We start from the raw sequence: 27,726 nt of genomic DNA, 5'->3' as shown, positions 1-27,726 counted from the left end.
TTCAACTCTCGATACCAGAGTTGCTTACGGACGCGGCCAGCTTCAAAAACGTGCTCGTGCACGATTCCCCCATAGAAAACAATGGGGCTGTTTGAGCTGAAAAAAAAACTAACACCTGCAAAAAAGCCGCGTTCAGCTCCTAATGCAGCCCCATTGTTTGCTATGGGGAAACACTTCCTACGTCTGCACCTAACACTCTAACATGTACCCCGAGTCTAAACACCCCTAACCTTACACTTATTAACCCCTAATCTGCCGCCCCCGCTATCGCTGACCCCTGCATATTATTATTAACCCCTAATCTGCCGCTCCGTAAACCGCCGCTACTTACATTATCCCTATGTACCCCTAATCTGCTGCCCTAACATCGCCGACCCCAATATTTATTAACCCCTAATCTGCCCCCCACAACGTCGCCTCCACCTGCCTACACTTATTAACCCCTAATCCGCCTCACTAACCCTATAATAAATAGTATTAACCCCTAATCTGCCCTCCCTAACATCGCCGACACCTAACTTCAAACATTAACCCCTAATCTGCCGACTGGAGCTCACCGCTATTCTAATAAATGTATTAACCCCTAAAGCTAAGTCTAACCCTAACACTAACACCCCCCTAAGTTAAATATAATTTAAATCTAACGAAATTAATTAACTCTTATTAAATAAATGATTCCTATTTAAAGCTAAATACTTACCTGTAAAATAAACAAAAATATAGCTACAATATAAATTATAATTATCGTATAGCTATTTTAGGATTTATATTTATTTTACAGGTAACTTTGTATTTATTTAAACCAGGTACAATAGCTAAAATAGTTAAAATAATTACAAAATTACCTGTAAAATAAATCCTAACCTAAGTTACAATTAAACCTAACACTACACTATCAATAAATTAATTAAATAAAATACCTACAATTACCTACAATTAAACCTAACACTACACTATCAATACATTAATTAAATACAATATCTACAAATAAATACAATGAAATAAACTAACTAAAGTACAAAAAATAAAAAAGAACTAAGTTACAAAAAATAAAAAAATATTTACAAACATCAGAAAAATATTACAACAATTTTAAACTAATTACACCTACTCTAAGCCCCCTAATAAAATAACAAAGACCCCCAAAATAAAAAAATTCCCTACCCTATTCTAAATTACTAAAGTTCAAAGCTCTTTTACCTTACCAGCCCTGAACAGGGCCCTTTGCAGGGCATGCCCCAAAGAATTCAGCTCTTTTGCCTGTAAAAAAAACACATACAATACCCCCCCCAACATTACAACCCACCACCCACATACCCCTAATCTAACCCAAACCCCCCTTAAATAAACCTAACACTAAGCCCCTGAAGATCTTCCTACCTTATCTTCACCATACCAGGTTCACCGATCGATCCAGAAGAGCTCCTCCGATGTCCTGATCCAAGCCCAAGCAGGGGGCTGAAGATGTCCATGATCGGGCTGAAGTCATCATCCAAGCGGGAGCTGAAGAGGTCCATGATCCGGCTGAAGTCTTCTATCAACGGCATCTTCAATCTTCTTTCTTCCGGATCCATCTTGCAGACCTCCGACGCGGAACATCCTGCTGGCCCGACGGACTACCGACGAATGAAGGCTCCTTTAAGGGACGTCATCCAAGATGGCGTCCCTCGAATTCCGATTGGCTGATAGGATTCTATCAGCCAATCGGAATTAAGGTAGGAAAATTCTGATTGGCTGATGGAATCAGCCAATCAGAATCAAATTCAATCCGATTGGCTGATCCGATCATCCAATCAGATTGAGCTCGCATTCTATTGGCTGTTCCGATGTTAGGGGCAGCAGATTAGGGGTACATAAGGATAACGTAAGTAGCGGCGCTTTGCGGTCAGCAGATTAGGGGTTAATAAGTGTAGGCAGGTGGAGGCGACGTTGTGGGGGGCAGGTTAGGGGTTAATAAATATAATACAGGGGTCGGCGGTGTTAGGGGCAGCAGATTAGGGGTACATAAGGATAACGTAGGTGGCGGTCGGCAGATTAGGGGTTAAAAAAATGTAATCGAGTGGCGGCGATGTGGGGGGACCTCGGTTTAGGGGTGCATAGGTAGTTTATGGGTGTTAGTGTACTTTAGAGCACAGTAGTTAAGAGCTTTATAAACCGGCGTTAGCCCAGAAAGCTCTTAACTACTGACTTTTTTCTGCGGCTGGAGTTTTGTCGTTAGATTTCTAACGCTCACTTCAGACACGACTCTAAATACCGGAGTTAGGAAGATCCCATTGAAAAGATAGGATATGCAATTGACGTAAGGGGATCTGCGGTATGGAAAAGTCGCGGCTGAAAAGTGAGCGTTAGACCCTTTCCTGACTGACTCCAAATACCGGCGGTAGACTAAAACCAGCGTTAGGAGCCTCTAACGCTGGTTTTCACGGCTACCGCCAAACTCCAAATCTAGGCCTTAGTTCTTAAAGTTCTTCAAGGGGTTCCGTTTGAACCTATGCATTCCATAGATATTAAGCATCTATTTTGGAAAGTTTTGTTTTTAGTAGCTATCTCTTTGGCTCCAAGAGTTTCTGAGTTATCTGCTTTACAGTGTGACTCACCTTACCTGGTTTTCCATGCAGATAAGGTGGTTTTGCGTACCAAACCTGGGTTTCTTCCTAAGGTTGTTTCTAATAGGAATATCAATCAGGAGATTGTTGTTCCTTCTCTGTGTCCTAATCCTTCATCAAAGAAGGAACGTTTGTTGCACAATCTTGATGTGGTTCGTGCTTTAAAGTTCTACTTACAAGCAACTAAAGATTTCCGTCAAACATCTTCATTGTTTGTTGTTTATTCTGGTAAACGGAGAGGTCAAAAGGCTATGGCTACCTCTCTTTCCTTTTGGCTGAAAAGCATCATCCGTTTGGCTTATGAGACTGCTGGCCAGCAGCCTCCTGAAAGAATTACTGCTCATTCTACTAGAGCAGTGGCTTCCACATGGGCTTTTAAAAATGAGGCTTCTGTTGAACAGAGTTGTAAGGCGGCGACTTGTCTTCGCTTCATTCTTTTTCCAAATTTTCCAAATTTGATACTTTTGCTTCTTCGGAGGCTATTTTTGGGAGAAAGGTTCTACAAGCAGTGGTGTCTTCCGTTTAGGGTACCTGTCTTGTCCCTCCCTTCATCCGTGTCCTAAAGCTTTGGTATTGGTATCCCACAAGTATGAATCTGTGGACTTGATACATCTTACAAGAGAAAACAGAATTTATGCTTACCTGATAAATTTCTCTCTCTTGTGATGTATCGCGTCCACGGCCCGCCCTGTCTGTTTAAGACAGGTAGTATATTTTTATTTTAAAAAAACTTCAGTCACCTCTGCACCCTATAGTTTCTCCTTTTTCTTCCTAGCCTTCGGTCGAATGACTGGGGGGGCGGAGCTAAGGGAGGAGCTATATAGACAGCTCTGCTGTGGGTGCTCTCTTTGCCACTTCCTGTTAGGAAGGAGAATATCCCACAAGTATGGATGAATCCGTGGACTCGATACATCACAAGAGAAAGAAATTTATCATGTAAGCATAAATTCTGTTTTTCATCATGTCAAGGTAGTTCTCCGTACGCTTTACAGTTTCTTACCTAAGGTAGTTTCTTTAGAGAACATTAATCAGGACATTGTAGTTCCTTCCTTGTGTCCCAATCCAAAGAATTCAAAAGAAAGACTATTGCATAATCTAGATGTAGGACAATTTTTGAAATATAATTTGCAAGCTACTAAAAACTTTAGGTAATCCTCCAATTTTTTTGTGCATTTCTCAGTAAAACGTAATGGCCAGAAGACATCAGTGGTTGCTTTAGTTACTTGGTTAAAGAGTTTAGTTCATTGAGCTTACTTGGCGGTAGGAAAGTCTTCACCACAACGTATGAAGCTTCAGTGGAACAAAGTTGCAAGGCTGCAACTTGGTATTCTTTGCACACCTTTATAAACTTTTACCTTTTTGATGTGTTTGCTTCTTCTAAGGATGCGCTTGGCAGAAAGGTGCTCCAGGCAGCTGTGTCTGATAAATAGGTGCCTGCCATAAAGGGACAGTCTAATCAAAATTAAACTTTAATTTTTCAGATAGGACATGTAATTTTAATTAACTTTCCAATTTACTTTTATCATCAAATTTGCTTTTTTTCTGCCTAGGTTTAGTTGAAACTAAACCTAGGCAGACTCATATGCTTATTTGTAAACCCTTGAGGGCTGCCTCTTATCACATAGTTTTTAAATTCCTTTTCAACACAAAGAGACTAAAAGTACACGTGGGCCATATAGATAACACTGTACACAGGCACAGGGAGTTATTTAGCCCAACACGATGCTAACTGCAAGACAATAGATAATAAACAGTCTCAGTCATGTGATCAGGGGGCTGGAAGAAGGTTCTTAGATACAAGGTAATCACAGAGGTAAAAAGTATATTAATATAGTAATGTTGGTTGTGAAAAACTTGGGAATGGGTAATAAAGGGACAATCTATCTTTTAAAACAATAACAATTCTATTGTAGACTGTCCCTTTAATTTTGTCCCACTATTTTTTTTACGTGGACTCCTCAACTTGGGTATGGGATCTAGGTGGATAGAAAACATAATTTATGCTTACCTGAGTTATTTTCTTTCTTGGTGGTGAGAGTCCACGAAACCTACTCAAGTTTATTTTATTTTTGCTAGTTGGCAGCAATTTTAGTTTGCACCTCATTCACCCTACTTTGTCTTTTCTACTTTTCTGTTCTTCTCCTCTGCTAAGCTATACATTGAGACTGGGAGGCACAGGGAAGTGGAAGTGACTAAAAGATTTTGGTGTTTTGGGTGTCTTTGCCTTCTCCTGGTGTCTATGTGTTGAATTCCCATATGTAAGGAGCTTGTGAATTCTCACCACCAAGAAGGATATTAATTTATCAGGTTAGCATCAATTATATTTTAACTGTACCAAAAAGAAAAGAAAAAAGAAACACCTTTTAGGCACACACTTATTAATGCTAAATAGCTGTGCAAATTGTACATATAGATGAGACCAAAAAAGAGGGGAAAAAATAAGACAACATTTAATTCACCCAGATTCGGAAAAAGGGTATACAAATAACCTCATTCAAAACATTTAAAAACTTTATAGTACAAAAAACTAATCAGGACTGCTGGGGTGTCCTTGAATATCAATGAATATTCCATACAAGTGGATCAAAATTCAAAACACACTATTTCACTTCAAAGGGGTAACTGGCCTACAGCTAAGAAGTCAACTATAGTACACTCTGCAAGTAAAAAAGATCCCTGTAGTAATTACCACTATGATTAGGTGAGCCTCACAAATGTGGGTGATTTGTTTATTAGTATCCACCCAGAGTAAGACTGTAGCTCTTGAACCTTTTTGTGACAATAATTGTGGTCAGGGCCATCTTTAATATTGACTGGACCCTGGGCAAAAATGTTCTTGCCCCCCCCCCCCACCCCATGCAATTTCGCTCTCCACCCCAACATCCTCAAAAAAAACTAAATCAATTTATTTTATAATTTTTTTAAAATTATTAGCCCAGCGGTGGATCATCCACTGCTGGGCTAATCATTTAAAAAAAATGAAATAAATTGCAATATGTGAAACTGGACCTAAGCAGTAAATATATAAATTCCTCTACTGTGGATTCATTTAATATTCTTTTGAATGTGATTCTGGTGTGAGGTTAGCTGGTTAAAGCGATTTAGGGCAGCCAACAGGAGCAAAGCAAGGTAAAGACTGAAGAGGAAGCATGGAGGTGCAGACAAATATAAGTTTACTGACTGGAACAGCAGAACTACTATGGGAAGCTGTAAAATCTGAGACAGAGAGAAAACAAAAACTATAAAAATTAAAATAATCCTTACATTAATTAATGTGTGGCGTATCAGCATGACACTATACATCAGCCACAGCATCACATGTCACTTCTTTGCTAGGAACTAGGAAGTTCCCTCTCACCCTGCACTAGACAATGCTGCACGGGGAGGGGCGTGTGTGCACTCACTTATTCTTCCCACTGACACCTTTCTACAAAGCACTGTTCACCTACCAAACTTCAGTTAGTTGATCTTAGGGCCACAGCAGAAAGAGCAGGGCTAAGGGGACCAGCAAACTGGATGCTGTCTGCCCAAGGCTGCATGGATACAGTGTGAGATGAGTCACACAGCCTCACGACTGAAGAGAGCAGTGTATGCAGCTGCACAGATGCTCAAATCCTCACGTGCCTGTCGTTCCAGCTTTCTGCTGCATGCGCCTACAGTCAGCCCTACCCAGAAACAATCCCCACCACCAGAGCAGTTACCTGGTAACAGTGGTAACCCCAGTAGGACCTTTTCTGATGCAGTGGGAATGGCTGGATGCCGAGTTAGGGCTTTGCATTCAGTGCTGCACAGTGCACATCTAAAACAGCACATGGCAATAGCTTGGCATGTCACATGACACAGGCACGGTCTGGCACAGTTTAAAAAAAAAATATATAAGCAGAGAACTTTTGACTGTGACAGTATTAGGACTGAATGTGTGTGTTCCCCATGTCACATCAGCAGCTGCCCCTTTTGCCCTGTGTTAAAGACGGCCCTGATTGTTGTAATTCATTCTGTGAGAATATGTGTTATGCCCAATCAATAAACACAGTGACTACACTGCTCATTCTACAAAAAACAAGTTGTGTTTTTTTATGTTTACTCTGATTTAACAACATATTTTTTTCACAAAATGAGCGCTTTTTCATATCCCTTGAAATTACATAGAATTTTTTTTTTATTCACTTTCCCTTTAAACATAATTCCTTTGTCTGTGTATTATTATGTTTTTCTCTCTTTATATTTACAGAAAAATGCACCTAAAGCACGAGCTGCCCATTCCTGTGCTGTGTTAGGAAATAAAGGATATGTGTTTGGTGGGCGTGTACTGGTTAGTTTTCAGCGTACAGTATATATTTAATCACTTTGTATAGAAAAAAAAATATTTTACGTTAAGCAGTTCATCCTTTTTTCCCCTGTGTGTTATGTATTATTTTTGTTAATAAATTAAGGCTTAAAGGGATGGGGAAGTCTAAATTAAACTTGCATTATTCTGATACAACATGTAATTTTAAGACATTCACTTCTATTTTAAAATGTGCTTTGTTCTTTTGGTATCCTTTGTTGAGAAAGAATGTGCACATATCCGGCACTAGTGGGAGCTGGCTGCTGACTGGTGCCTGCACACATTTGTCTCTTGTGATTGACTAACTAGATTTGTAAATCTAGCTTCCAGTAGTGCAATGCTGTTGTTTCAGCGAAGAATAACAAGCTAATGAAGAAAATTTTATAACATAAGTAAATTGGAAAGTTGTTTAAAATTATTTGTTCAATAAAAATTATGAAAAAAATGTTGGGGTTTCCAGTCCCTTTAAGATATGGTTACATATGTGGGTTGATATCCACAAAGGCATGACCATTTCAGAAAATGACATGTTCTTGTTGATTTCTGCTATCCACTTTATTGCTATTCATTAAAAATTCCCAAAACACTGCATAAATGAACATAGATATCCATGTTTCTTTTACAAGATATGCCGAGTCCACGGGTTTCATCCTTACTTGTGGAATATTAACCTCCTGCTAACAGGAAGTGGCAAAGAGCACCACAGCAGAGCTGTTACATAGTTCCTCCCCTAACTCCTCCCCCCAGTCATTCTCTTTGCCTGTGCTAGTAATAGGAAGGGTAAAGTGATAGTGGTGATAAAATGATAGTTTTAATTTCTCCAATCAAGAAGTTTTTTATTTTTAAATGGTACCGGTGAGTACTATTTTACTCAGGGAGGATATGGAAGAAGATTTCTCCCTGAAATTGATGATCTTAGCAGCAGTTACTAAGGTCAGTTATGGTTCCCACAAATCTGAAGGTAATATGAAAGAAACTCTTCAGTGTGGAGGACGGTCTCATGCAATAAGCAGCATTTGAGGTATGTGTCAGCCTAATTTTTCTGAGGAAACTTTGTATATCAGAATTGGCTGTATTTGGTTCCTTATAAGGAACAGGGTAAGCAGTAGTCCTAAATGTAAAGGGGAGTGTTTTTTCTTTCTTACATTATTGCAAGCAATATACTTTTGACACTTGGACCTTTTGTTCATAAGTTTATTACAACAGTAAAGAGATTCTTTGGGGCATGCCCCGCTGTTTATAACTGCTTCCAACATGCGGCAGTTGAATTTCTAAGTGCGACGTCCATTGTGGCCAGGCCTATTTTCACGCCTCAGTTGCGCAGTTTACTCTGAAGGAAACAGCAGACATTAGCTCCGGTTGGGCCCTATCTGTGTTTTACACTATCCGGATTGGTGTCGATTCATTTGGCAGTTCTCTGGGGGCAGGTAGGCGCTGTGGCGAGGTGCAGCGGTCATTATTTAGACTTTTTTTTTTTTATTTAATGTTCCTGTAGAGAGTAAACTCAATTGTTGCATGTGGATGCAATATTTTTTGGCAAACTTATATATCCATACATAGGTTTTAAACGTTTATAGACGTTTTTAAGCGTGTTTGGGAAAAAATTGTGTGCTTTTATTTCTTAAAGACACAGTACTCGTTTTTTTACAAAATAGTTTTTGTTAATAAATAAACTATTTACCAACTGTTGTGGTTATTACTACTTTGTTCAACATGTCTGACATTGAGGAAACTCAATGTTCTATATGTTTAGAAGCCATTGTGGAACCCCCTCTTGCACTGTGTACCTCTTGTACTGATAAAGCCTTAGAATGTAAGGAACATATTTTAGAATATGAAAGTGTGTCTAAGGATTATTCTCAGTCTGAAGAGAATCAGGATATGCCATGTAATTTTCCTCAAGTGTCCCAACTTTTAACACCCACACAAATGACACCTAGTACATCTAGTGCGTCTAATTCTTTTACTTTGCAAAATATAGCTACAGTTATGTCAACTACTCTCAATGAGGTATTTTCTGAACTGCCAGGTTTGCAGGGTAAACGCAGTAGGCCAGGTATTGACGTAAATACTGAACCCTCTGATGCTTTATTAACTATTTCAGATGTACCCTCACAATGCTCTGAATTGGGGGTTAGGGAATTATTGTCTGAGGGAGAAATTTCAGATTCAGGGAATATATTACCTCAGACAGATTCGGACTTAGCGTCCTTTAAATTTAAACTTGAACACCTTCGTCTGTTACTCAAGGAGGTCCTAGCAACTCTGGATGATTGTGAACCCATTACAATTCCTCCAGAAAAATTGTGTAAGATGGATAAATATCTAGAAGTTCCTACTTACACTGATATTTTTCCGGTTCCCAAAAGAATTTCGGAAATTGTTAGAAAGGAATGGGATAGACCAGGTATACCGTTCTCTCCCCCTCCTAATTTTAAGAAAATGTTTCCCATATCAGATACCATTAAGGACTCTTGGCAAACGGTCCCTAAGGTGGAGGGAACAATATCTACTCTAGCTAAGCGTACAACTATACCTATTGAAGATAGTTGTGCTTTCAAAGACCCTATGGATAAAAAATTAGAGGGTCTTCTAAAGAAATTATTTATTCACCATGGTTTCTTATTAAAACCTGCTGCCTGCATTGTTCCAGTAACTACGGCGGCGGCTTTCTGGTTTGACGCCCTTGAAGAGTCTCTGAAAGTAGAGACGCCCCTAGACGACATTTTGGACAGAATTAAAGCCCTCAAACTAGCGAATTCTTTTATCACTGATGCTGTAAAAAATGCAGGTTTTGCAATATTGGCGCAGAGCTCTATGGTTAAAATCGTGGTCTTCTGCTGTATCTTCAAAGTCTAAACTGTTAACTATTCCTTTCAAGGGTAAAACTCTGTTTGGCCCTGAATTGAAGGAAATCATTGCGGACATTACTGGAGGTAAAGGCCATGCCCTACCTAAAGATAAACCTCTTAGGAAGGGTAAACAAAATAATTTTCGTCCCTTTCGAAATTTCAGAGGAATACCCACTGCATCCCCTTCCACCAATAAGCAGGAAGGAAATTTTGCTCAGTCCAAGTCTGTCTGGAGACCTAATCAGACCTGGAATAAGGGTAAACAAGCCAAAAAGCCTGCTGCGGCTACAAAAACAGCATGAAGGGCCAGCCCCCGATCCGGGACTGGATCTAGTAGGGGGGCAGACTTTCTCTCTTTGCTCAGGCTTGGGCAAGGGATGTACAGGATCCCTGGGCATTAGAAATTGTGACCCAGGGGTATCAACTGGAATTCAAAACATTTCTCCCAAGAGGGAGATTTCATCTTTCACGTTTGTCTGTAGACCAGACAAAAAGAGAGCTGTTCTTACATTGTGTAAAAGACCTCTATTCCATGGGAGTAATTTGTCCAGTTCCAAAACTGGAACAGGAACAGGGGTTTTACTCAAACCTTTTCGTGGTTCCCAAAAAAGAGGGAACTTTCAGACCTATTTTGGAATTAATGTTCCTGAACAAATTTCTCAGGGTCCCATCGTTCAAGATGGAGACTATACGAACAATCTTACCATTGATCCAGGAGGGTCAATACATGACCACCGTGGACCTAAAGGATGCGTACCTTCACATTCCTATCCACAAGGATCATCATCAGTTTCTAAGGTTTGCTTTTCTGGAAAAGCATTACCAGTTCGTGGCTCTTCCCTTTGGGTTGGCCACAGCTCCAAGAATCTTCACAAAGGTGCTAGGGTCCCTTCTAGCGGTCCTCAGGCCCTATCTGGATGATATTTTGGTTCAGGCGTCAACGTATCATCTAACCAAATCTCACACGGACATCGTGCTGTCCTTTCTAAGAACTCACGGTTGGAAAGTGAATATAGAAAAGAGTTCACTTATTCCACAAATGAGAGTTCCATTCTTAGGAACTCTGATAGACTCGGTAGACATGAAAATATTCCTGACGGAGGTCAGAAAATCAAAGATTCTAAATACTTGCCGAGCTCTTCAGTCCATTCCTCGGCCATCAGTGGCGCAGTGTATGGAGGTCATTGGATTAATGGTAGCAGCGATGGACATCGTCCCGTTTGCTCGCTTTCATCTCAGGCCACTGCAAATATGCATGCTCAGACAGTGGAATGGGGATTATGCGAATTTATCTCCTCAGATAAATCTGGATCAAGAGACCAGAGACTCTCTTCTTTGGTGGTTGTCACAGGATCATCTGTCTCAGGGAATGTGCTTCGGCAGGCCAGCATGGGTAATCGTGACAACGGACGCCAGCCTTTTGGGCTGGGGTGCAGTCTGGAATTCCCTGAAGGCTCAGGGAACTTGGACTCCAATGGAGTCTCAGTTGCCAATCAATATTCTGGAACAGAGAGCAATTTTCAATGCGCTTTAGGCGTGGCCTCTGCTGGCTCTGACGAAGTTCATAAGATTCCAGTCGGACAATGTCACGACTGTAGCATATATCAATCATCAAGGGGGAACAAGAAGTTCTCTTGCAATGATAGAGGTATCAAAGATAATCCGATTGGCAGAGATTCACTCTTGCCATCTATCAGCAATCTACATACCAGGAGTAGAGAACTGGGAGGCAGATTTTCTAAGTCGTCAGACTTTTCATCCGGGGGAGTGGGAACTCCATCCGGTGGTATTTGCATCATTGATTCATCAATGGGGCAAACCAGAATTGGATCTGATGGCATCTCGACAGAATGCCAAACTTTCTCGCTACGGGTCCAGGTCAAGGGATCCCCAGGCTGTACTGATAGATGCGCTAGCAGTACCTTGGTCGTTCAACCTTGCTTATGTGTTTCCACCTTTCCCTCTCCTGCCTCGTGTGATTGCAAGAATCAAACAGGAGAGAGCTTCAGTAATTCTAATAGCGCCTGCGTGGCCACGCAGGACTTGGTATGCTGATCTGATGGACATTACTTCTCTGCCACCGCAGAAACTACCATTGAGACAGGACCTTCTCATTCAAGGTCCGTTCCAACATCCAAATCTAAATTCTCTGCAGCTGACTGCCTGGAGATTGAATGCTTGATCTTATCTAAGCAGGGATTCTCTGAGTCGGTCATTGATACTCTGATTCAGGCTCGCAAGCCTGTCACTAGAAAGATTTACCATAAAATATTGTGTAAATATCTTTATTGGTGTGAATCCAAGGGTTACTCATGGAGTAAGATTAGGATTCCTAGGATCTTGTCCTTTCTCCAAGAAGGATTGGAAAAAGGATTATCTGCTAGCTCTCTAAAAGGACAAATTTCTGCTTTGTCAATTTTATTACACAAGCGTCTGGCGGATGTCCCAGACGTTCAGTCTTTTTGTCAGGCTTTAATCAGAATCAAGCCTGTGTTTAAATCTGTTGATCCACCATGGAGTCTGAATTTAGTTCTTAAGGTTCTTCAAGGGGTTCCGTTTGAACCCATGCATTCCATAGATATTAAACTGTTATCTTGGAAGGTTTTATTTTTAGTTGCTATCTCTTCTGCTCGAAGAGTTTCTGAGCTTTCTGCTTTACAATGTGATTCGCCTTATCTAATATTCCATTCTGATAAGGTGGTTTTACGTACTAAACCTGGATTCCTTCCTAAGGTTGTTTCAGATAAGAATATTAATCAGGAAATTGTTGTTCCTTCCTTGTGTCCTAATCCTTCTTCTAAGAAGGAACGTCTATTACATATCTTGGATGTGGTTCATGCTTTAAAGTTTTACTTACAAGCGACCAAGGATTTCAGACAAACATCATCTCTTTTTGTTGTTTATTTTGGAAAACGTAAAGGTCAAAAAGCTACGGCTACCTCTCTCTCTTTTTGGCTGAAAAGCATCATCCACCTGACATATGAGACTGCTGGACAGCAGCCTCCTGAAAAAATTACGGCTCATTCTACTAGAGCTGTGGCTTCCACATGGGCTTTCAAAAACGATGCTTCTGCTGAACAGATTTGTAAGGCTGCGACTTGGTCCTCCCTTCATACTTTTTCCAAATTTTCCAAATTTGATACTTTTGCTTCTTCTGAGGCTATTTTTGGGAGAAAGGTGGATGAAACCCGTGGACTCTGCATATCTTGTAAAAGAAAAGGAAATTTATGCTTACCTGATAAATTGATTTCTTTTACGATATGCCGAGTCCACGGCCCACCCTGTCATTTTAAGACAGGATTTATTTAATTTTTTCAAAACTTCAGTCACCTCTGCACCTTTTAGCTTTTCCTTTCTCTTCCTATACCTTCAGTCGAATGACTGGGGGGAGGAGTTAGGGGAGGAGCTATGTAACAGCTCTGCTGTGGTGCTCTTTGCCACTTCCTGTTAGCAGGAGGTTAATATCCCACAAGTAAGGATGAAACCCGTGGACTCGGCATATCGTAAAAGAAATCAATTTATAAGCATAAATTTCCTTTTTTATTTCTTAACATGTTTCATAGATTATGTACAGATTTCATCATTTTATTAAATACTTATGCAATTGTGTTAAATTGTGAACTGAGCATTGGCAAAATCATAAAATCTCAAAAAAATATGAAGAGTGGAATACTGTTGATGAGGGTTCTTATTATAAAGTATATGACAAGTTAATGTGATTCCGAAGTTATCAGTAATCATTAGAAAAACAAGTTTTCTGATGGATTAGGGAGTTGTCTGGCCACTACGGCAGGTCTTTCCCTCCTGGTTCTGGGGCTAAACAGAATAAGGTGAACCCAGGAATCACCAGCTTTGATGGAAAGAGTGTGTTGGCAGTAATCAACAGTATTTTTTTTTTCCCACTGCAATTGGATACAAAAGACTAGTAGCAGCAGATACATGCAGAAATCCACTTTTCTATCAAAAGGTGGTTAGAGTCCACAAGCCTTGACATAGGGATTAAACTCAATTCCACACGTAAAATGCTTAACATACAAAGAGTTTTTAAAACCCCCCCCCCACTTCCCTGTTCAACTCAGTCTTAGTTTTTGCCTCCACAGGAGAAAGGTGAAAACATGAGGTGCTTATTTTTTTTTAAATTAAAAGTGGTGCTCAAACTGCCATGAGACCCATTATCCCCCTCAGAGGGCAAAGAAAAAGGACAGAGGGGTGGAGGGGAGTTCCATAGTCAGTGAGAGTAATTCTCCTGAAAGAGTTCTTTCTTATGGTGGTGAGAGTCCACATTTCATTACTGTTGGGAATTAATCACCTGGCCAGCAGGAGGAGGCAAAGTCACCCTACACCAAGAGCTTTAATATCCCTCCTACTTCCCTGACCTTCCCTGTATTTTCTTTGTCTATCTTAGAAGCAGGTGAAGCTAGAGGGGCTCAGGATTACAGGGATTTTAATCCAAAAAATGTCCGTCAATGGAAGAGAGTGACAAAGGAGAGTACTGGCTGTGCAATGTAAATCTTCTCTCTAGAGATGTGGTCACAAGCCTGCCACAGTTGTCTCTGGGACAGTTCTTATAGCCTCCTCCTGTAGCCATGAAGATGTACTTCCTCACTATATACTCTACTGTTAGTTAAAGTATAGGATGGGCTCTCTACTGTATTCTCCGGAATATGGGTAAGAACAGTGGAAGGGAGATTGCTGGGTAAGTACCTTTTTGTCTCACACAGCTCACATACAGTTAGACCTCACCTGGGTTAGCCCCCTATATTTAAAATTTTAACAAACGACCATTCCATTTGTTAGATCAAGTTAGATCAACAGTTTTTTTCGTTAGATCTACTCTAAAATATGAAATATTAACAATCTTTTTCAGGGTGGGCTAACCTGTAGCCAGCCCCCCCTCAACAAAAATGTTGACAAAATGTTATTAATTACGATAGCTCCACATTAGATCAGGTTTGATTCCCAAAAAAGAGGGAACGTTCCGACCCATTTTAGATCTCAAGATTCTTAACAAGTTTTTCAGAGTTCCATCCTTCAAGATGGAGACTATTCGGACAATTCTTCCATTGATCCAGGAGGGTCAATATATGACTACCGTGGACTTAAAGGATGCATATCTTCATATTCTTATCAACAGAGATCATCACAAGTTCCTGAGGTTTGCCTTTCTGGACAAACATTTTCAGTTAGTGGCCCTTCCTTTCGGGCTGGCCACAGCACCCAGGATTTTCATAAAAGTTCTAGGGTCTTTGCTGGTTGTTCTCAGGCCGCGGGGCATTGCAGTAGCACCTTATCTGGACGATATTCTGATCCAGGCGTCGTCTTATCAGCTGGCAAAGTCTCATACCGACATGGTTCTAGCCTTTCTAAGGACTCACGGGTGGAAGGTGAATCTAGAAAAGAGTTCACTAATTCCACAAACAAGGGTTCCTTTCCTGGGAACTCTAATAGACTCTGTATCCATGAAAATCTTCTTGACGGAAGTCAGAAAGTTAAAGATTCTGAATGCATGCCGATCCCTTCAGTCCAATCCTCGGCCTTCAGTGGCTCAGTGCATGGAGGTAATTGTATTGATGGTGGCGGCAATGGACATCATTCCGTTTGCTCGTTTTCATCTCAGACCTCTACAACTGAGCTTGCTCAGACAGTGGAATGGAGATTATGCAAATTTGTCTCCTCAGATAGATCTGGATCAAGAGACAAGAGACTCACTTCTTTGGTGGTTGTCGCAGGATCATCTGTCCCAAGGGACATGCTTCCGCAGACCCTCATGGGTGATAGCGACAACGGACGCCAGTTTACTAAGATGGGGTGCAGTCTGGAATTCCCTGAAGGCTCAGGGTGTGTGGACTCGGTCGGAGTATCTACTTTCAATCAATATTCTGAGGGCTTCGGCCAAATTCATCCGATTTCAGTCGGACAACAACATGACTGTGGCTTACATCAATCATCAGGGAGGAACAAGGCGTTCCTTAGCGATGACAGAAGTATCCAAGATATTTCGGTGGGTGGAGGCTAACTCTTGTTATCTGTCTGCAATCTACATCCCAGGAGTGGACAACTGGGAAGCGGATTTTTTGAGCAGATAGACGTTTCATCATTGGGAATGGGAACTCCATCCGGAGGTCTTTGCCACCCTGATTCTCAGATGGGGCAGACCGGAGCTGGATCTTATGGCATCTCGTCAGAATGCCAAGCTCCCGAAATACGGATCCAGGTCCAGGAATCCTCAGGCAGAACTGATAGATGCCTTGGCAGTGCCTTGGTCGTTCAACCTAGCTTATGTGTTTCTACCGTTTGCTCTCCTTCCCCTGGTGATTGCTCGGATCAAACAGGAGAGGGCTTTGGTGATTCTCATCGCTCCTGCGTGGCCTCGCAGGACTTGGTATGCCGACCTTGTGGACATGTCCTCTCTGCCACCGTGGAAGCTTCCATTGAGGCAGAACCTTCTCATTCAGGGACCCTTCCATCATCCGAATCTAGTTTCTCTGCAGCTGACTGCTTGGAGATTGAACGCTTGATTTTATCTAAGCGAGGGTTCTCTGATTCGGTCATTGATACTTTGATCTAGGCACGTAAACCTGTTACTAGAAAGATTTACCATAAGATATGGCGTAAATATCTTTATTGGTGCAAATCCAAGGGCTACTCATGGAGTAAGAGTAGGATTCCTAGGATTTTATATTTTCTCCAAGAAGGATTGGAGAAAGGGTTATCAGCAAGTTCCTTAACCCCTTAAGGACAAGGCCATTTTTCAATTTCCTTCCCTTAAGGACCAGGGCTATTTTTATATTTCTGCTAAGTTTGTGTTTAGCGGTAATTTTCCTCTTACTCATTTACTGTACCCACATATATTATATACCGTTTTTCTCGCCATTAAATGGACTTTCTAAAGATACCATTATTTTCATCACATCTTATAATTTATTATAAAAATTATTTACATACAGCTTGTGCAGTTATGGCACAAATGGTTGTAAGTGTTTCTCTGGGATCCCCTTTGTTCAGAAATACCAGACATATATGGCTTTGGCGTTGCTTTTTGGTAATTAGAAGACAGCTATATGCCGCTGCGCACCACACGTGTATTATGTCCAGCAGTGAAGGGGTTAATTAGGGAGCTTGTAGGGTTAATTTTAGCTTTAGTGTAGTGTAGTATACAACCCAAATTATTGATCTAGGCCCATTTTGGTATATTTCATGCAACCATTTTACTGCCAAATGCTATAAAAAAAATAAATTGTTAACTTTTTCACAATTTTAGGTTTCTCACTGAAATTATTTACAAACCGTGCAATCATGGCACAAATGGTTGTAAATGCTTCTCTGGGATCCCCTTTGTTCAGAAATAGCAGACATATATGGCTTTGGCATTGCTTGTTGGTAATTAGAAGGCTGCTAAATGCCGCTGTGCACAACACTTGTATTATGCCCATTAGTGAAGTGGTTAATTAGGTAGCTTGTAGTGAGCTTGTAGGGTTAATTTTAGCTTTAGTGTAGAGATCAGCCTCCCACCTGACACATCCCACCTCCTGATCCCTTCCTGACCCCCCTCAAACAGCTTTTTTCCCTCCCCTACATCACAATTGTCACCGCCATCTTAAGTACTGGCAGAAAGTCTGCCAGTACTAAAATAAAAGGCATTTTAAAAAAAATATATATTTATTTTGCAGTGATTGACCCCCCTCAGCCCCCAACCTTCCTGATCCCCCCATACAGCTCTCTAACCCTCCCCCTCTACCTATCTTCCGCCATCTTGGGTACTGCCAGTACCATAATACATGTTTTTTTTGTTTGTTTTTTCCCTAATCATTTTCTGTAGTGTAGCTGCCCCCCACCAACACCCTCCTCCCCTCCCAGATCCCTTTACAAGTAATGAATAAAATACATATTTCAGGATTATGTCCCGAGGGTTTTTTTCTGGATTAGGTCTTGGGCGTAAGGCTCTGTGAGCTCTCTCCAGAGAGGCTTCTGTCAGTTCCAGGGAAGGAACTAGTTGTTTAAACAGTTGTAGAAGGTATGTGGTTATATGCTCATTTAAAATGTCCTCAGGAACTCACCTTATCCGTAGATTGCTACGGCGATTCCGATTGTCAAGATCTTCCACTTTCAGTTGTAAATCCTGAATCACTGAGTCCTGGCAGTTGAGGTGTTGGGTAATATTGCTAACTATTGATTCCAAGTTTTCTCTTGTTAAGTGTATCCAGTCCACGGATCATCCATTACTTGTGGGATATTCTCCTTCCCAACAGGAAGTTGCAAGAGGATCACCCACAGCAGAGCTGCTATATAGCTCCTCCCCTCACTGCTATACCCAGTCATTCTCTTGCAACTCTCAACTAAGATGGAGGTCGTAAGAGGACTGTGGTGTTTTATACTTAGTTTATTTCTTCAATCAAAAGTTTGTTATTTTTAAATGGTACCGGAGTGTACTGTTTATCTCAGGCAGTATTTAGAAGAAGAATCTGCCTGCGTTTTCTATGATCTTAGCAGAAGTAACTAAGATCCTTTGCTGTTCTCACATATTCTGAGGAGTGAGGTAACTTCAGAGGGGGAATAGCGTGCAGGTTTTCCTGTAATAAGGTATGTGCAGTTAAAATATTTTTCTAGGGATGGAATTTGCTAGAAAATGCTGCTGATACCGAAGTAATGTAAGTAAAGCCTTAAATGCAGTGATAGCGACTGGTATCAGGCTTATTAATAGAGATACATACTCTTATAAAAGTGTATTTTAAAACGTTTGCTGGCATGTTTAATCGTTTTTTACATATGTTTGGTGATAAAACTTATTGGGGCCTAGTTTTTTCCACATGGCTGGCTTGAATTTTGCCTAGAAACAGTTCCCTGAGGCTTCCCACTGTTGTAATATGAGTGGGAGGGGCCTATTTTAGCGTTTTTTTGCACAGCAAAAATTACAGACACAGACATCCAGCTTCTTCCTGCATGATCCAGGACTTCTCTGAAGGGCTCAAAAGGCTTCAAAAGTCGTATTGAGGGAGGTAAAAAGCCACAGTAGAGCTCTGGCAGTTGTGACTGTTTAAAAAACGTTTTTGTCATTTGTTATTCCGTTTTTGGTATTAAGGGGTTAATCATCCATTTGCAAGTGGGTGCAATGCTCTGCTAACTTATTACATACACTGTAAAAATTTCGTTAGTGTAACTGCATTTTTTCACTGTTATTTCAAAATTTGGGAAAATTTGTGTTTCTTAAAGGCGCAGTAACGTTTTTTATATTGCTTGTAAACTTGTTTTAAAGTGTTTTCCAAGCTTGCTAGTCTCATTGCTAGTCTGTTTAAACATGTCTGACACAGAGGAACCTACTTGTTCATTATGTTTGAAAGCCATGGTGGAGCCCCATAGGAGAATGTGTACTAAATGTATTGATTTCACCTTAAACAGTAAAGATCAGTCTTTATCTATAAAAGAATTATCACCAGAGGGTTCTGTCGAGGGGGAAGTTATGCCGACTAACTCTCCCCACGTGTCACACCCTTAGCCTCCCGCTCAGGGGACGCACGCTAATATGGCGCCAATTACATCAGGGACGCCCATAGCGATTACCTTGCAGGACATGGCTGCAATCATGAATAATACCCTGTCAGAGGTATTATCTAGATTGCCTGAATTAAGAGGCAAGCGCAATAGCTCTGGGGTTAGGAGAGATACAGAGCGCGCAAATGCTGTTAGAGCCATGTCTGATACTGCGTCACAATATGCAGAACATGAGGACGGAGAGCTTCAGTCTGTGGGTGACATCTCTGACTCGGGGAAACCTGATTCAGAGATTTCTAATTTTAAATTTAAGCTTGAGAACCTCTGTGTATTGCTTGGGGAGGTATTAGCTGCTCTGAATGACTGTAACACAGTTGCAATTCCAGAGAAATTGTGTAGGCTGGATAGATACTATGCGGTGCCGGTGTGTACTGACGTTTTTCCTATACCTAAAAGGCTTACAGAAATTATTAGCAAGGAGTGGGATAGACCCGGTGTGCCCTTTTCCCCACCTCCTATATTTAGAAAAATGTTTCCAATAGACGCCACTACACGGGACTTATGGCAGACGGTCCCTAAGGTGGAGGGAGCAGTTTCTACTTTAGCAAAGCGTACCACTATCCCGGTTGAGGACAGTTGTGCTTTTTCAGATCCAATGGATAAAAAATTGGAGGGTTACCTTAAGAAAATGTTTATTCAACAAGGTTTTATTTTACAGCCCCTTGCATGCATTGCGCCTGTCACTGCTGCGGCGGCATTCTGGTTTGAGGCCCTGGAAGAGGCCATCCAGACAGCTCCATTGACTGAAATTATTGACAAGCTTAGAACGCTTAAGCTAGCTAACTCATTTGTTTCTGATGCCATTGTTCATTTGACTAAACTAACGGCTAAGAATTCCGGATTCGCCATCCAGGCGCGTAGGGCGCTATGGCTTAAATCCTGGTCAGCTGACGTGACTTCAAAGTCTAAATTACTCAATATTCCTTTCAAGGGGCAGACCTTATTCGGGCCTGGCTTGAAGGAAATTATTGCTGACATTACTGGAGGCAAGGGTCATACCCTTCCTCAGGACAGGGCCAAATCAAAGGCCAAACAGTCTAATTTTCGTGCCTTTCGAAATTTCAAGGCAGGAGCAGCATCAACTTCCTCCGTTTCAAAACAAGAGGGAACTGTTGCTCATTCCAGACAGGCCGGGAAACCTAACCAGTCCTGGAACAAGGGCAAGCAGGCTAGAAAGCCTGCTGCTGCCCCCAAGACAGCATGAAGGAACGGCCCCCTATCCAGAAACGGATCTAGTGGGGGGCAGACTTTCTCTCTTCGCCCAGGCGTGGGCAAGAGATGTTCAGGATCCCTGGGCGTTGGAGATCATATCTCAGGGATATCTTCTGGACTTCAAAGCTTCTCCTCCACAAGGGAGATTTCATCTTTCAAGGTTATCAGCAAACCAGATAAAGAAAGAGGCATTCCTAAGCTGTGTGCAAGACCTCCTAATAATGGGAGTGATCCATCCAGTTCCGCGGACGGAACAAGGACAGGGATTTTATTCAAATCTGTTTGTGGTTCCCAAGAAAGAGGGAACCTTCAGACCAATCTTGGATCTAAAGATCTTAAACAAATTCCTCAGAGTTCCATCATTCAAAATGGAAACTATTCGGACCATCCTACCCATGATCCAAGAGGGTCAGTACATGACCACAGTGGACTTAAAGGATGCCTACCTTCACATACCGATTCACAAAGATCATCATCGGTTCCTAAGGTTTGCCTTTCTAGACAGGCATTACCAATTTGTAGCTCTTCCCTTCGGGTTGGCCACTGCCCCGAGAATTTTTACAAAGGTTCTGGGCTCACTTCTGGCGGTTCTAAGACCGCGAGGCATAGCGGTGGCTCCGTATCTAGACGACATCCTAATACAGGCGTCAAGCTTTCAAATTGCCAAGTCTCATACAGAGATAGTTCTGGCATTTCTGAGGTCGCATGGGTGGAAAGTGAACGTGGAAAAGAGTTCTCTATCACCACTCACAAGAGTCTCCTTCCTAGGGACTCTTATAGATTCTGTAGAGATGAAAATTTACCTGACGGAGTCCAGGTTATCAAAACTTCTAAATGCTTGCCGTGTCCTTCATTCCATTCCACGCCCGTCAGTGGCTCAGTGCATGGAAGTAATCGGCTTAATGGTAGCGGCAATGGACATAGTGCCATTTGCGCGCCTGCATCTCAGACCGCTGCAATTATGCATGCTAAGTCAGTGGAATGGGGATTACTCAGATCTGTCCCCTCTACTAAATCTGGATCAAGAGACCAGAGATTCTCTTCTCTGGTGGCTTTCTCGGGTCCATCTGTCCAAGGTTATGACCTTTCGCAGGCCAGATTGGACGATTGTAACAACAGATGCCAGTCTTCTAGGTTGGGGCGCAGTCTGGAACTCCCTGAAGGCTCAGGGATCGTGGACTCAGGAAGGGAAACTCCTCCCAATAAATATTCTGGAGTTAAGAGCAATATTCAAGGCTCTTCTAGCTTGGCCTCAGTTAGCAACACTGAGGTTCATCAGATTTCAGTCGGACAACATCACGACTGTGGCTTACATCAACCATCAAGGGGGAACCAGGAGTTCCCTAGCGATGTTAGAAGTCTCGACGATAATTCGCTGGGCAGAGTCTCACTCTTGCCACCTGTCAGCGATCCACATCCCAGGCGTAGAGAACTGGGAGGCGGATTTTCTAAGTCGTCAGACTTTTCATCCGGGGGAGTGGGAACTGCATCCGGAGGTGTTTGCTCAACTGGTCCATCGTTGGGGCAAACCAGAACTGGATCTCATGGCGTCTCGCCAGAACGCCAAGCTTCCTTGTTACGGATCCAGGTCCAGGGACCCGGGAGCAACGCTGATAGATGCTCTAGCAGCTCCTTGGTTCTTCAACCTGCCTATGTGTTTCCACCGTTTCCTCTGCTCCCTCGACTGATTGCCAAAATCAAACAGGAGAGAGCATCAGTGATTCTGATAGCGCCTGCGTGGCCACGCAGGACCTGGTATGCAGACCTAGTGGACATGTCATGTCTTCCACCATGGACTCTGCCTCTGAGGCAGGACCTTCTAATACAAGGTCCTTTCAATCATCCAAATCTAATTTCTCTGAGACTGACTGCATGGAGATTGAACGTTTGATTCTATCAAGGCGTGGCTTCTCCGAGTCAGTCATTGATACCTTAATACAGGCTCGGAAGCCTGTCACCAGGAAAATCTACCATAAGATATGGCGTAAATATCTTTATTGGTGTGAATCCAAGAGTTACTCATGGAGTAAGGTTAGGATTCCTAGGATATTGTCCTTTCTCCAAGAGGGTTTGGACAAAGGCTTATCAGCTAGTTCTTTAAAAGGACAGATCTCTGCTCTGTCTATTCTTTTGCACAAGCGTCTGGCAGAAGTTCCAGACGTCCAGGCATTTTGTCAGGCTTTGGTTAGGATTAAGCCTGTGTTTAAAACTGTTGCTCCCCCGTGGAGCTTAAACTTGGTTCTTAAAGTTCTTCAGGGAGTTCCGTTTGAACCCCTTCATTCCATTGATAGTAAACTTTTATCTTGGAAAGTTCTGTTTTTGTTGGCTATTTCCTCGGCTCGAAGAGTCTCTGAGTTATCTGCCTTACATTGTGATTCTCCTTATCTGATTTTTCATTCAGACAAGGTAGTTCTGCATACCAAACCTGGGTTTTTACCTAAGGTGGTTTCTAACAGGAATATCAATCAAGAGATTGTTGTTCCATCATTGTGTCCTAATCCTTCTTCAAAGAAGGAACGTCTTTTGCATAATCTGGACGTAGTCCGTGCCTTGAAGTTTTACTTACAGGCTACTAAAAATTTTCGTCAAACATCTGCCCTGTTTGTCGTTTACTCTGGACAGAGGAGAGGTCAAAAAGCTTCGGCAACCTCTCTCTCCTTTTGGCTTCGGAGCATAATACGCTTAGCCTATGAGACTGCTGGACAGCAGCCCCCTGAAAGGATTACAGCTCATTCTACTAGAGCTGTGGCTTCCACCTGGGCCTTTAAAAATGAGGCCTCTGTTGAACAGATTTGCAAGGCTGCGACTTGGTCTTCGCTTCACACCTTTTCAAAATTTTACAAATTTGACACTTTTGCTTCTTCGGAGGCTGTTTTTGGGAGAAAGGTTCTACAGGCAGTGGTTCCTTCCGTTTAAGTTCCTGCCTTGTCCCTCCCATCATCCGTGTACTTTAGCTTTGGTATTGGTATCCCACAAGTAATGGATGATCCGTGGACTGGATACACTTAACAAGAGAAAACATAATTTATGCTTACCTGATAAATTTATTTCTCTTGTAGCGTATCCAGTCCACAGCCCGCCCTGTCATTTTAAGGCAGGTCTAAATTTTAATTAAACTACAGTCACCACTGCACCCTATGGTTTCTCCTTTCTCGTCTTGTTTCGGTCGAATGACTGGATATGGCAGTGAGGGGAGGAGCTATATAGCAGCTCTGCTGTGGGTGATCCTCTTGCAACTTCCTGTTGGGAAGGAGAATATCCCACAAGTAATGGATGATCCGTGGACTGGATACACTACAAGAGAAATAAATTTATCAGGTAAGCATAAATTATGTTTTCTTGGCCTTCTACCAAACACTCAATCCTGGATCCCAGTTCATTAATATCTTTTCTTATAGAGGATATTTCCGATTTAATGAAAGATTTTAGATCAGCAATGTCAGATTTTGACGGGAGAGCAGGTATAGTACTCTGAATTTGTGTCAGTTGTTCCAAAGAGGATAAAGGCAATGATGTGGGAACTTGTGTTGCCATGTTATCAGGCTGTATGTCTCCTGTTGGAGCTATGTGGGAAACTTGGTCTTATATAGCAAAAACGGAGCTCACAGATGGTATCTTTGAGGCTGAAGTTTTGTTAGTCTTTCTGGTAGATTTCCTAGCTGCCATAAGCAGAAAGGAGCGTGAGGTATTTTATAAGGTATAGGAGCATGGTGCTTTTGTGAGTCAAAAGAAGGTGGTGAAAATAAAAAAACTGAACACTCTGTGTACGTTGTATATTTAGCAATTTGCTTTTAAGAGTTCCTTAGGAGTGTTGATGTGACGTGTAGTTCAGGATTCACCACAGGGAAGGCACTTTATCATGACCTTTATATGTAATATGGACTATTATTTCCCTGAATAATGAGCTTGTGCTTGCATAATGGCATTCCTGAGATACTTTTATATTTAAGTATATAGCGTGACCTTTTTGCCTTTTAATTGTGCATGATGGAGCTGTTTTGTAAGGCCACGTGGGTTGTGAAATAGCATGTTTATATGGCTTGCGGTGTGGATCTTACCCTGAGGGCTGTTATCCTGTTTGTGGCATCGATGGAAGTGCTTGTGAAAAGTAAATATCTATTCGGTAGCCAGAGAGACTGCTTGTAATCCAGTTTATAGATGTCTTAAAAGTGTAGGCCGAAATCCAAGATGGCTACCGGGCATTTTTATTTACAACCTTTTTTCAGCCATTTTTTATCCACTGGGTCATCTGTTGCCTAGTCAGCTTGCTCCTATTTAACCTCTGTTGTTCTGTTATAGGTATATACCCTAAATTAACAATATGGGGGCGGATTGAGTGAGAAAGGCTGCAACGCCCCGCTTCGACTTTTTATTATTTTTGTTATTAATAAAGGTGTGATAATTTTTGCACTTCTTGTCTCAGTCTGATTCCTGGCACCCTGACATTACGCAAGGGCCATGAATCCTGATGATGCTAATAATCCACTTTTACCTACAATCATTTCCAGGATTGAGGAACAGCATCACTGATTTGATCAATTTGCACTAGCCCTGCAAACCCTGCTTACTCACACTGCACATTTGGACTAGAGTGTCCCACAAGTTATGGCTGCTCCTGTTTCCGCTGCTGCACCTAGTCCTACCAGGAGCATGTCTGGTTCTGCTCCTCTACTTCAGCGTTATGAAGGCGATCCTAATCAGTGCAGAGGGTTTTTGAGCCAGGTGGGCATTTACTTTGAGATGTTACCTCAGGCGTTTCCCTCTGACAGAGCTAAGGTGGGATTTCTCATCTCTTTACTCTCTGACACGGCCCTTGCCTGGGCTAATCCCTTGTGGGAGACTAATAAACCTGTTATTTCTAGTTACCCAGAATTTATGGCCTCCTTTCGAAGGGTATTTGATGTTCCGGCTCGCTCCTCCTCTGCTGCCAAACGACTCATGTCCATTCAGCAAGGTACGAGATCTGTAGCTCAGTATGCCATTGAGTTCCGTACGCTTGCCACAGAGGTTGGTTGGAACAATGAAGGCCTTGTTGCCGCCTTCTTTCATGGGCTCTCTGATGTGATTAAAGACGAAGTTGCTGCCAGAGATTTACCATAGAATCTCGAGGCTTTGGTGTCTTTTTTTTTTTTTTAAAAACAAGCTTTATTGTCGTTGAAAAGAAATAATTAACAACATATAACAAACGGCATTCTTGCGAAAGATTGCAGTTACAAACAGTGATATAGGCAATCATAAGTCTTTCAGTGTTACATTCAAAGTGTTGTCCATCATATTGAATGATTTTGAGCTTGTTTTAGCGAGGACGTATCCTCACACATTTTAATTAACAATCTAAATCTCTGAAGCCAAACACCAGGGGCTTGAACATCTTATGAGTCTGATTGCCCAGCTTGCGTGAATCATACAGCTGAGCTCTAACCTGTCTCCTGGTGTTTTAGCCCATTGAGGGCAATGAATATATAGGCATTGAATGACAGGAAAGCAAAGAGAGGGATGAAGGAAATTTGAGAAGGGAGAGAGAAAAAAAAAAGGGAAAAAAGGGGGGGGGGGGTGGTAGGGAAGGAAGGCGGTGCTGGTGGACGGTGCCAGCGTCTGCTACTAAGATATTGAATGTCACTAACTAGATTCCCTTTCCCTCCCAGGTTAGTAGCATCATTTCATGCGTTGCTATTTTACCGGCTTTTAGAAAGTGATATCTTTCAAGGTTAAGGAGGTCCATTACTCTGGATCTCCACTCTCGAATGTCAGGGGCCTGCGGTTTCTTCCAAAATTTCGGGATAAGCCCTTTAGCTCCATTGAGCATCAGCACGAATAGTAGGTATTTGTCTTCCCCTATTATTTTGGGGAGTTCGTGATAGATAAGGTAAGATGGTTTTGGAGGTTTTAGAATTTTAAGGATTCTGCTCATCTCCCCCAGCACCTCCTCCCAGAAAGGCCTTATAGCAGGGCATGTCCACCAGATGTGCAGCAATGTTCCACTCTCCCCGCAACCCCTCCAGCACTCCCCCGTGGTGTTTGGGTATATTTTTTGGAGCCTACTAGGAGTCAAGTACCATCTACTCAGGAATTTATAATGCGTCTCCTGTAATCTCATTGAGACCGATGCTTTTTTCGCCTTTCTAAATATTTGAATCCAATCCTTCATGTCTATTTCCTGTCCGAGTTCCGCTTGCCATTCGAGTGCGTAAGATGGGAATAGTGTACCTCCCTTTGGGAGCAAAAGTTTGTAAAGCTTTGATATTAGGTGGGTCGGTGCTTGCGATGCCGTGCAGAGCGATTCGAAGAGCGTTCTGTTTCTGATTATGTCTGTTTTGTGTTTATGCGTGTTGTAGAAATGTGAGATTTGTGCCACTCTGTACCATGATCCAAAGATGGCCGGGTTCCACTCCACCATTTCTGTCTGTGGTTTAAGCTTATCCTGCTGCAGGATATTGGATATGGCCGCATCAGCCATACAGTAATAAACTCCTGACTGGAACGGGCCTGTCTCCATACCCACTTCTGGGTTCTCCCTGACCGGGGTATTGGGCGAGGCAGGCGTAGAAATGCAGGATTCTGCTTTAAGTAACGTATCCCAGCTTTGAAGTACTTCTTTGATCATGGGATACTTCTTGATTAAGTTTGGGCGGCTACTAGGAGAGATCCAAGCCAGGGAACCCATGTTACCCCTTTGAACGATCTCGTTGTCAATTTGTATCCAAGCCTTGTTGCTGGAGCCCTGACTCCATTCAACCAATTTCTGAAGAGAGATGGTTCCCTGGTAGGGATGCACCGAAATGAAAATTCTGGACCGAAACCGATACCGAAAATTCAGGATGCCCCTGGCCGAAAACCGAAACGAAACCGAAATTGTTTTTTTCTTTTTTAACTACAGTGCGTGTGTGTAGTTGAGAGAGCTTGTAGGCGGGAAAGCTCCAACAAATGAACGTGGTCACTTGTACCGTAGAGCGTGATCTGCAGTGAAACTGGAGCTCTATAAGAGAGAGTGTGGTTATAGCCAGACAACAATACGAGGTGGACATGTTTTGTTTTTGGGTACAAGATGAGGAAAAACAAAGCTCGCTGGGTCTTTAGAGTATATCCATCAATTTATTTGGATACAGGTATAGGTAAGCCAGGTGCACTCATAATCTGACGCGTTTCGAGCATTCGCAAATGCGCTTCATCAGAGATGTCC

General features: G+C 42.1%; 1 protein-coding gene across 8 annotated transcripts in view; it reads left to right on the top strand.

Annotated features, from left to right (window-relative positions):
- Positions 1-27,726, top strand: part of KLHDC1 (kelch domain containing 1) — a 542,525-nt gene that overhangs the window by 335,331 nt on the left and 179,468 nt on the right. For 7 of the 8 annotated variants that reach the window (XM_053697655.1, XM_053697661.1, XM_053697658.1 and 4 more), the window contains one exon: positions 6,838-6,918. The exons of the other annotated variant lie outside the window; for it this stretch is intronic. In XM_053697655.1, coding sequence (XP_053553630.1) covers positions 6,838-6,918 — 81 coding nt within the window. The remainder of the gene's footprint in view (positions 1-6,837; positions 6,919-27,726) is intronic. 8 annotated transcript variants of the gene reach the window in all.

This window comes from Bombina bombina, chromosome 1 (genome assembly GCF_027579735.1).
Source record: "Bombina bombina isolate aBomBom1 chromosome 1, aBomBom1.pri, whole genome shotgun sequence".
NCBI lineage: Eukaryota > Metazoa > Chordata > Amphibia > Anura > Bombinatoridae > Bombina > Bombina bombina.
The sequence above is the reverse complement of the archived record's forward strand: the minus strand, read 5'-3'. Positions and strand labels throughout refer to the sequence as shown.